Genomic DNA, 11,135 nt, shown 5'->3' on the forward strand with positions numbered 1-11,135 from the left:
AATAATTATCTCATAGCCCTAGCTTGGGAAATTAAAAAAAAACTATCAACCTGCACTGGACAAGCATGGTGTGGGTCTATAACTTTCACTAAAGAAGCTATTCATCCTGCAGTGGATAGATTTGGTGATAATCATTCTGCAGCAAAGGAGCCTTCCATAGATTTATTAAGTATCACAGAGTGTCGTCTTATTTCTGGCATACAATCAAATTATTTTAATTATCTTATTATTTTCTACTAGTCATGATCTATTGGTAGTAAAGTGAGACACAATTCAGAAAACAAATATAAAATGTTTCATTACAGGTAGTCCTTTAGCAACCACATTTGTTAAGCAAAGCCTTTGCTAAGTGAAACCATGACTGTATTTATAATCTTCAACAAAGCTACTTTTTTATTATTATAGTAAGTGAATGGTCACTAAATGAGACAGTTGCTAAACAAAGATTACCCGTATGGCATTGTTTTAATTTACTGTAGACTGATGGAGTTTTGGATCTGCAATTCTGCCTGAATTCCAAGTTTTCTCAATTTTCACCTGCATGCTGAATTTTGGTCATTTATAAAGTTGCCTGAAAACTAATTCAGTGCTGGAGCTTTAGCCCAACCCATTTGGAGGGAATCTAAGTAATGGCCCTAAGTCAGGGGTATCAAACTGCCGGCCCACTGGCCGGATGCGTCACATGGAAGCCACGCCCACTCCAGCTCCGGCAAGGGGAGAAAAGTTGCGATACGTTGCGACACATCACGTGATGCGGCGAGTTTGACACCCCTGCCCTAAGTGTTTATATTCATTTTATGAGCAATTCTTCTATAGGCTAAAATGAAGATGGATCGCCTATATATCATGTGAAGTTTGAACAACTGAGTTGGAAAATCAGTTTTTATATACTGTAGTCTTTTAATTGTACTTGAAATTCTAAGAAGAGATACTTGTGAATTTCCCTTTCGTCCCCCAACTGCTAATATAACTTGATCAGTGTTAGATACTGCATAATTTGATGGGAAGGAAACAGCAATTCTATCTCTGGCAAACCTCTGGGGAAAAAATAGCTAGCTACAAAGAAGTACAGACTGAATACAGAGTTAATACATGAAAGTCTCAGTTGCTCTTGTGTAACCAACCTGATATACCAAATGATAAAGAGTATTCAACTTTCTGTGACTAATACGATAATTTTTTTAATTCAAATCTCTCAATATCTCGCTTTTGTTTAGGTCATCAATTATGTGTAGGTTCCTTATTTGAAGGTGTGATGATTGGTAGAACAGATATATAACTGACAAATGCAGCAGCTATAAAGTCTTTATAAAGTATAGTTTCACTTTTGTAATACACTAAACATCTACTCTGACTGCGTTCACACACTGCACTGAATCACAAACTAGCCAGCCATATTTTACCTTAATTTGTTGTAGGATTCCCAACCAGTATGATTAATTTATACTTAAGTAACTGTAATTCTGTTACAGTAAACTGTTAAATTCAGTAAGCCATGGTTAAATCAATAATGGGCAATGGGTGAACACATATTTTTTCAAGAAGCTAGAAGCAGGATATGAAATTCAGCACTACAGTAAAATCCATATTTTTACAGAAACCTTTTTTTTTGTGCTCATAGTTGTAATCAGGAACAAATTGCTGCTTTTATTTCATTCCTCTTCATACCAGGCATCTAGGCCTTGGTCCTAAGGAAAAGTAATCAAAATGCAAGATAGAAAATATGCTTCAGATCTAGAAAATGAAGGCCACGATCACCAGGGGGGGGAAAAAAATGCAAACTTAAGGCAGCAGATCTTCCTGTAAAAAGACAGGCAGTTCCCCGCGTCAACTGTTCAGACCTATAAGTCCATTCTTTGTCTACAATATTTACTCCAAGCCGAATCTCATTACATCCAGCGGTGGACTCGTTTGGGCATCACAGAACAGAAACTTCCGTGGAATAGGAAGTAACTATGACAGTAAGACGACATCAGGGGCTGCCGAATCGGTTCGTTGGTGGAGGAGGCGGGGGATAGATTTGTGATTTGTGATTTGGACTAATGAAGAAGGGCGTGGGACGAGAAAGCAAAGCACTGCAGAAAAAACGGCCAGGAGGAAAACTTCCCTTCTACTTGCCCGCTTGGAAGACGCGGTGCAAACTCCCCGCTGCTATAAATAGAAGAGACTTGGACCTCTCCCGTAGGATTGGGGCTGACTTTTGACGGAGGCGGCCTGAGAGCGTCTTTTCCCTCCGAGCGGCCGCTAAGGAAGCCCGAGAATTCTCCTGCTCCACCTTAAGTCGCCAAGTGTAGGGAGACTACGGGAGGCAACAGCGCCTCCTTAAGCGGCTGCGGGTCCCGCTCGGGCGGTGTTGGAGGCGGCGGCGCGTGCGGCTGGGGGAAGGGGAGGGAGGAGCTCGCGCTGCCCGGACCAGCCCGCGCGCCGCCGCCGCTTCCAGCAAGCAGCAGCGCCTGCCGGGTGGAGGGTCCAGTTCGCGCCGCGCGGACAAGGGCTGAGGCCAAGGCGGCGCGGCGCACGGGGGCAGCAAAGCCCCGGGGGAGGCGGCAACACCATGGCCGGCCCCCCGCCGCCGCCCCCGGGCCAGGAGGCGCCCCGCTACCAAGAGTGGATCTTAGACACCATCGACTCGCTGCGCTCTCGCAAGGCGCGCCCGGACCTGGAGCGCATCTGCCGCATGGTGCGCCGGCGGCACGGCCCGGAGCCGGAGCGCACCCGCGCCGAGCTGGAAAAGCTCATCCAGCAACGCGCCGTGCTCCGAGTCAGCTACAAGGGAAGCATCTCGTACCGCAACGCCGCGCGGGTCCAGCCTCCCCGGCGAGGTGGAGCGCCCGCCGCCAGTCCGGCGGCCCCGCAGCGCCCGGCCCGCACTTCCCCGCCCAGCGCTCCCGCCGCCACCGCGACGCCCCGGTCCTCCCAGCGTGCTGCGCCTCGCGCGGAGCCAGTCGCGCCGCCGCCGCCGCCACCGCCGCCGCCGCCGCCTCCTCCGCCTCGTCGGACCGGACGGGAGCGACCGCCGCCGCCGCCGCCCGCCGCCCAGGAGGAATCCTCCCCCGTTAGTCTGCGAGAGATTGTGCGCTACTTGGGCGGGGACGGCGCCGCGCCGGGGGGCGGCCGAGTGACTCGAGGCCGAGCACAGGGGCTGCTTCAAGAGGAGAGGCTGGAAAGAACCCGCTTGGGTGGCGGCGGCGGTGGCGGCGGCGGCAGCAGCAACAGCGTCGCTTTGCCCAGGGCGGAGAGAGGCGCGCAGGCCCGGGCCCCCAACGCCAGACCATACAGGAACAAGGTGAGGAGACGCCGGGGCGCGCTCTGGGGGATGGGTTGGCAACCGCGGGTGGCGGTGGCGGTGTCTGGCGTGGGGCGAAGGGGACGCACCGGCGGAGAACAGGTGAGGCTCTCCAGGAAGGAAACGGACCGATTAGAGTGCGCGCGCAGGGGGGGTGCCCGAATGCTGAGGGGGGGGGAGGGGCGCCAGTGGGCGCCAGAAAGCAGCCAGTTTGGGGGCGGGCGGACGGCGCCCAACCCCCAGATGTTGTCAGTGGGCTCTCGTGCAGGTGTGCGTGTGTCTGGGAAGGAAGAGTTGAGGGCAGCACCCAATCAAATCGTGTCGCACTGGAGGGGGGCGCTAGGATTGGTGCGTGGTTTGAAACGGGGCAATATTCCCTCGAACGTTGCCGAAGTACGCTGGCTGGCTTTGGGCGCTCCGAGAACTTCAAGGTCGACCCTCGGGGGTGGGGGTGAGAAGAGGGGGGGGGGCTGGCGGACGACAGTCTTCCGACCTATGAGGGGGGTTCTTTCTTAGCTCACCTGCGTGTGGTCCTTCCCTAAGGTTAGTTTGCTGCCATTGGTGTACATTGGGCCCAGAACAGCGCCCCCTTCTAGCCCAACTCCAGTCGTACCAGGCTCCATCTAAACACAGAACAAAGAGTCAGTTTGTGCTTGACCTAAAGAATTTGGTAACCTCCAGTAAAGTCTAGAGGTTGTGGGAGCAGTACTGAATGAATGCAAATATGGGTAAGCTGGAGGTGGGGAGGAAAATATCATGCAACGTGGGGTCAGGAAGTAATCACTCCAGAAATGTTATCCAATTCAGTTAGCAGCCTTGTTAGCTGTTATCCAATTCAGTTAGCAGCAAGGAGGGATTAGCAATAGTTGGGGGGGGGGATCCTGCCCCCTTTTTTATTTTATTCTTTTTGCAATCTTTAATTGATGAGAATGGTCACAGATTTTCATGAAAGCTGCAGGTGGAAGATAGAGGTGGCAGTGATTTACTAGCATGAAATGCTCCCTGGATAAAAAGTTTCCTGTTCCTGCTTCAAGGAGCTCTTAATCACATTGCTAGAGCAGTGGAGACATTGAAGAAGTTTCCCATCCCAGCACCACTTAGTCTGATTGCATCAATTGCCCTCAGAAATATCTGGGTGTATACAAGTAAGGGAAAGTGAAACAAAATGGCTCAGAAACGGGCTCGGGTTTGAGATATGAGATGTCTTAGCTGAAGTAATTAACACTGCAGTGATGTGTCTCAAAAGTAGTTGTGCTTGTTTCCAGGTGATGACTGTACTTGCCTTCATGATAGGTGAAATCCCAATATGTCAGAAGAATGCCAAATTAAAATGTGTTTGCTGTTCTTCTTTATTCTCTGTGATATTAATAGAAGGCAGGGGAGGAGATCAAAGGCGAAGAAGACGAGGACGAAGAGGAAGAAGAGGATGAAGTCTCCACTATGTCTGAAGGCTCAGAAGTGGCACAAGATTTTGAGATCAGCAACTACAGCAGACCTGGGACAGGCCAGGTGAATGGTGACTGTAAGGACAGCAAGCACGGTGGGAAAGAGATCCCACCTAGCAGTGCCACCCCCAGAGACCTGCACTCCCTAGAGGAAACATCTTTGAACAAAGGATTGGAGCATTCTCAGCATGAAGGAAATGAGCAATGTCACACAAAGGCCTCTTGGCCTGGAGAAAGTGCCTGTCACCATCTGGGAGGCAGCAAGAAAGATGGCAGCGCCTATCAGCAGCCAGACAGAGCAGGTATGGGTTAGGCAGGAAGAAGTAGCAGAAGATGGGGAAGTAGCTGGCTAAACTTGACTTTTCTGGGAAACCTAATAGGCAGTAAGGCAAAAGATCTGAGATTGGGGGTCACTTAAACACTAATAATTCTGACATGGATTGAATGATAATTCAATGTATTGCATGCTTGCATTGTGTGTTAGTGTATATGTGCAGATCTGCAATAAATATGGACGCTATCATTTAATTCAGTTTTAAGAATTCTTAATTGGCATTCTAGAGTAGGTTGGAACTAGTTGGGGCAAGTGAAAGGGAGGGATATAGTTGGTGGCATTGGCTATCTTGGAAATTAAAATGTTCTTTTTATAATAACATTTTTCATTGTTTTTAAAGAACCCCAAACTCAGTTTGGTCCAATTCCAGTTATACTGATACAGAACAAGACCTACCCCTGTTTGTTTCTCTGCTTTTTCTCCAGTGTCACCAGCTGTTGCAGGGGCTGATCCCTCTGTGCCCTCATCTCCTGGGAGACCTGGCATCCAGGCAGATGGGAGACCATTCAGTTGCGTGTAAGTTTTGTGCAGATATCACAACCTGTTCTTCAATTATACCTGGTTTAATTATTGTAAAGAAAAAGTGGATATATTTGAACCCGTCTTCTGTTGCTATCACTTATCTAGAAAAACAGCAGTGTTTTCAGTAATCAATGTAGGTTGAAAATATCTTAGGGATCTTGGACACCTTGGTCATATCTCACTCGCTCATTACTTTTATAATGGTCACTGCCACCACACATTGGCTGGTTCTAATGGCAACTGCACCAAGGGTCTGATATGCCCTGATTTGGGAAGGGAAACCGTTGTATGAGAAGAAGATGGGCTGAAGAGGAGAAAGGCTATATAGACTCTTTGGCTACGTGTTGTTGCTAGAGGAAGTGAGTCTCCTCTTCCTTTTAGATTGCAAAACGAGCTGTGGGGTTGAAATATCCACACTAGGGTTGTTTTGTTTGTTATCCTTAAAGTGTCATGCCATGCTAGAAGTCTTGATATGGTGATTGCTTCCGGTGGTTGGAGCAGACTCATGACTAGCCCGGCTTCAGTTCTCTGTGCCCTGGTCAGTCTGTTTTATTGACCCTCTATACTGGACTGTCTTTGCTTGCTGTTCAGAAGCGGCATTTGATGCAAAGTCCAGCTGCAAACCTACCAAGCATGGCTGGATGTTAACAGTTGTAATGCACCTGTACTGTGCCAACTACTTTATACATTGCCTTTCAGATATCATTAGAGCTAAGGACTAGAATAGTTGGCCACTCTGACTCACATATACTTAACTTCCCATTGCCTCCTTTAGGTAGCACTAATGTAAAATGAAAAGTTGCAGGCAAAGAGGGTATCTTCAGTCATTCCCAGTTGTGGAACATTGACCCAAGAGAGATTTGCCTTAACAGCTGCTTTCAGCTTCAGGCCAATAATTTTGTTTTATATTCCCAATGTTTTTAAGGCCATTACATTTAGTTGTCAGTTGTGATACTCTTAACAATTTTCTGATGTGAGGTATTCAATTTTCTTAATTTTTACTTTAAATTATAATCTCTCCTGACAGTGTGCTTGAAAAATAAAATAAAGCGTGGGTACTAAATCGGTGCATTTTTCTATGTCTGCAGTGGATGCTTTAAGGCAGATTTAAACTGCCGCAGAAAGATGCTGTACAATTCACTTGTGATGAATTCCTTCGGTGCAGTATGAGTGTACATGCACATGTGAACAGTATCCCTGATCTGGTGCTGATGAGGAAATCCCTGGCTTCTCCTGATGGTGGAGAAGAAGCCGTGCAAAAGGCCTCTGATCTCAATTTCACTTTCTCTCCCCTCCTCCAGTTCGGCGAAAGAGAAGCCTTCTGACCCTGTGGAATGGACTGTCGGTGACGTTGTGGATTATTTCACAGAAGCTGGGTTTGCTGAGCAAGCTTCAGCCTTTCAGGAGCAGGTGAGAACCCCAGGAAGAGGGATTGGAGGATTACACTTCAGCTAAAGTCTTATGAAAAGTCTTGGCCTCTCATTTTGATGGAGCATATGCTGGAACTCTTTCCAGAGTTTAGGTCCCATTGGACTGGGAAAATTGCTTTAAAAATCTGGGTAAAGGTACATCCAAACTTCAGTTGTTCTATGGCTTTCTTTCATGTAGTGCTTCTGCCTGTTCCCTACCCTCGTGATTCTCAATGCCATTCCAGTCTCTAAGTATTTCAAGAGAACAACCTGCTTAAAAGTAAATCACTGGTTTATCTCAGTAACCATGTGCGTCTTTTATGTCTTATTTTAAAAAAACTCCCTTTGAAACTCGGTAAAATTGAGATGAGAAAGCGGCCACTCCCTGGATGGAGGCCCCGTTGTCATTTGTGGTCCTCCTTTTCATGACTGGTTTTCTTGAGCTCAGGCTGTGACAAGTTTTGGGTAGCTCTCACTAAAACATGTTTCCAGAGAGAGAGATTCAGAGAGATTTTGCACCTCCTGATGACTTCAGCCATCCACAATTATGCTCCCTAATTCTTTACTATGATCTGTGCTCTTTGTTAGATAGCCTTTTGTTGGCTTCTTCAAAAATACAAATTTCAGTTTGCAATAAAGGCTTGTAAAAAGCTTTGTGCTTTCTGAAAGCTTAGATCTTTTAGATCAGTGATGGCGAACCTATGGCACGGGTGCCAGAGGTGACATTCAGAGCCCTCTCTGTGGGCACACGTGCTGTTGCCCCAGCCTCGCCTCCCCCCAGTGACCCCCTCCTCTCTAGCAGCCCCCCTGAAGGAGAGTTGCCCCCAAGCGTGGCCCACACGGAGCAGTGCAGCCAAGGACATGGCAGCCAGGCAGCGTAGACAAGACTCTGCCCTCACACCCCATCATGCAGTTGATGCTGCAGGGCGCGGGCAGAGCGGGGGCGGGGCAGAGGGGGTGGAGTAGGGGCGGGGCCAGTTTTTGGGCACTCGGTCTCTAAAAGATTCGCCATCACTGTTTTAGATCTTATTTCCGTCTCGCATTTAGGTGTTGGGCAATTAAACCATTTTGATGCCTAGGAATCATAGGTGCACATTTGAATTCCATTTTGACAAGCCAGTAGAACTGATTATTGAATTTTACTTCCACACTGGTAAACTCTGCCAGCACACCTGGGGTGCCTGGTTACTTTAAGAGGGTAGGAATAGAATGGGGAGCACTGACAAGCAGCTAGGAAGTGTATTGGGCCCCACTCACCTGCCTTACTTTATCTAAGGGTGTGTTGGCTGAGCCAGTTCAGTTGGGTTGGTTGTTTTTAGTTTTATTATAAATACGTTTGAAATTAGCAAGTGAATAAAAGGTAAATACAGGTAAAGTTTTCATTTAGCAATCGTTTGTAGTTAATGACAGAGATAAAAGTACCAGTAACTAAGATTGCATTGACAATCTTTGCAGGTCTGTAAAGTAAAGGAAACTTGAAATAAGATCATAAGCAGAGTCATAGTTTTGCTTTATTTAACGAAAGAGGTACTGGTCCCACGTATGGTCACTAAAGAAGGATATAAAAATCTAATAAAAAGTACCTATATATTGAGAGAGTAACTGCAGCCATATCTATTTCTAGAACACATTTTCTTTAGTAGATTTCCTGTGCTAAGCAAAGTAATGGACTCGATGTCTTACAAAGCCCCTTCCCAATTAGGCGGTGGTGGTTCTGTCATGGCTCTTCTCGGCTCACAGACTGGTGAGAGATACGCATATGCGCAATGCACATGTGTATGTATGCATGCATGGATATATGCCTCAATGCTGCTTTAATCCACCATACTTGGAACTCTTTTCCTGCCTTATAGAAAGGAAGAAACCTCTTTTTGGCATGCTGCTGTGCACTAATCTCACGATGTTCTGTTTTTGTGTATCCCTCCCCCTCCCTAGGAGATTGATGGGAAATCTCTGCTGCTGATGCAGCGCACTGATGTGCTTACTGGCCTCTCTATTCGCCTGGGACCGGCCCTCAAGATCTACGAGTATCACATCAAGGTCCTCCAGCAGTGCCACTTTGAAGAAGACGAGGGCGACTCCTTCATGGGCTGAGGAGAACGGGGCCACGCTAGTGAGGGGGAGGGAGAGAACAGGGACTCTGTCAACGCTACTGTCTCAGCCATTTCAGCCTTCCTTTGCCTCTGTGAAAACAAGACAACGTTGGGAAGGGCAAGGGCTTGGACCATACCTGGTGAGAGGAGGGAGGCAGAAATGACCCAGCTTTCGTGGCTTCCTTATCCCGGTTATCTGGTGATCCAAAAGACTGGGTTCAGAGGGCTAAAAGCTCGCTTTCTTCTCTCATCTTGCCTGTCTGACCCGACCCCAAGCTTTTCACTCACCATAGTGCATTGTCTGTTTGGGGGGGCGGGGGAAAGATGAGGCAATGTGGTTTTCCTCCTTTTCCCAATCTTCACCTGAGCTGAAATGATTTATGCTTCAGCAGCACCCAAATGGCTTCTCCCTTCCCTCTCCCCAACAGTAGCATTTGATAGCCCTGATTGCCCCTTCTTTCTTTCGGTGATTGGCAAGAAAAAGAGCTTGCTGGAGGTGCCAGGAGGTTTTAATCAAATAGCTTTTTATTCTCTTTTCTGTTCAGGTAGCCTTTTCTTCCAGTTTTCATGGTTGTTGCCCAGAGTCAATTGCTTTTTATTATTATTTTTTTCTTCCCCATTTTTTAAAAATATAAATATTTAAACTGAAAAAAAATGATTTAGTATTCCCAGATACCTTAGCCCTCTACAAAGGGTAATGGAACAGCTGAAATGACTGTATGTTTAAAGGGCAAAAATGTGCAAGAGGGCTCCAGATTTTGGGTTCTGCTCAATGGAGAAGTGTCATCTGGTAATCAAGTTTTGGAAAAAAAAAAAAGAAAGCAAGTGGGGGTAGATTATCTTCTGTCTAGTCCATAGATGGGAATAGACTTTAAGGGTTCCACCTTAATTTTCAGTATTGTAATCCGTGGGATAAAAGCGCGGTAACCTTTACATAATCACCAAAAAGTCTAAAATAAATGTAGGATTTATAGATGGGCTCTTTCCAGTGGGCAGAGAGTTATAACTGTGTGCTTGCGTGTGTATGTATTTTCATTAGCAGTGAGTGTTCTTATATAAGGACTATATAAGTAGACCATGCCACCAATATTAATGCTTTGGGGACATAGAAAAGGATAGGGAATGGAATTGGCCAGAACCATTTTTTTCTCTCTATCAAAAACCCAGGGGATGGCTTTCCTATCCTTAGGATAGGAAAGCAGGATAAATCCTAAAAGATTGCAATGCCAAGAGGACGCTATACAATATTAAGAAATTATCCTTGGTAAACTTGTAAAAATCAGGTGATGGAGGTATTCTGGTGGGCACATTATACAACATTTCAGATTCTCAATGGTTTTGAAGACATATTGTACTTAATGTTGGCCAGGAAACATCTGTTTCACAATTGGAAGTCAGTTTCAGTTTTGCATTAAAAACAATGGGAACTTTATAGAGGATGCAGACAACTCTTTAGCATAGGATCTTAAGACTGTATACAGAACATCATTTCCAAAACTCATTGGAGAATCATGACAGATCACTTCAAATGGTGTAAATTAGGAATGTAAAGGGGATCTTAACTGAGAGCAAGAAAAATTTATATCTACTCTGTTTAGTTGTGCATTAGGAACAGAAAACTACATAATTGCAAAGAGAGAAGGAAACTTCAATTTCACTACCAGGAAGAATGCAGATATGAGCACACTGAATTTTATGTTCTCAACATTTCCCTTCGACCCACGAGGGCTAGAAACTTATACTTTGAACTTTGATAACAGAGGTTCTTGATGTTTTAGCACAGAAGTGCCTCAGGGGCTTACATACTGGCTACACATTGCTCTCTATTGCACTAGGCCCTATTTTTTTGTCCAGAGCTGGGAATAAAAAACCAAATTTTTTAAGTTCTAACAAGTCTTAACCCCTTGTATTTTGTCTATCAGAAACTTGCTGTGCAAGAAATAATACACAATACAGTGTAGGAAACAGTGGCTGATCCAGCAGGAGCTGGAGTGGCTTTTGATCCTGCTCACTCCTTTTGGTAATAGATATGGAGCTCTTGGTTCA

General features: G+C 46.2%; 1 protein-coding gene across 1 annotated transcript; it reads left to right on the forward strand.

The window, feature by feature from the left end:
- Positions 1-2,554: 2,554 nt before the first annotated feature.
- Positions 2,555-9,123, forward strand: SAMD1 (sterile alpha motif domain containing 1). The gene is made up of 5 exons (XM_015820117.1): positions 2,555-3,286; positions 4,658-5,033; positions 5,491-5,581; positions 6,889-6,997; positions 8,932-9,123. The coding sequence occupies exons 1-5, from the start codon at positions 2,555-2,557 to the stop codon at positions 9,088-9,090; spliced, it is 1,467 nt and encodes a 488-aa protein (XP_015675603.1). The 3' UTR covers positions 9,091-9,123.
- The last annotated feature ends 2,012 nt before the right edge of the window (positions 9,124-11,135 follow it).

The sequence above is a fragment of the Protobothrops mucrosquamatus genome, unplaced genomic scaffold, assembly GCF_001527695.2.
Source record: "Protobothrops mucrosquamatus isolate PMUCROS unplaced genomic scaffold, P.Mucros_1.0 scaffold1069, whole genome shotgun sequence".
Classification (NCBI taxonomy): domain Eukaryota; kingdom Metazoa; phylum Chordata; class Lepidosauria; order Squamata; family Viperidae; genus Protobothrops; species Protobothrops mucrosquamatus.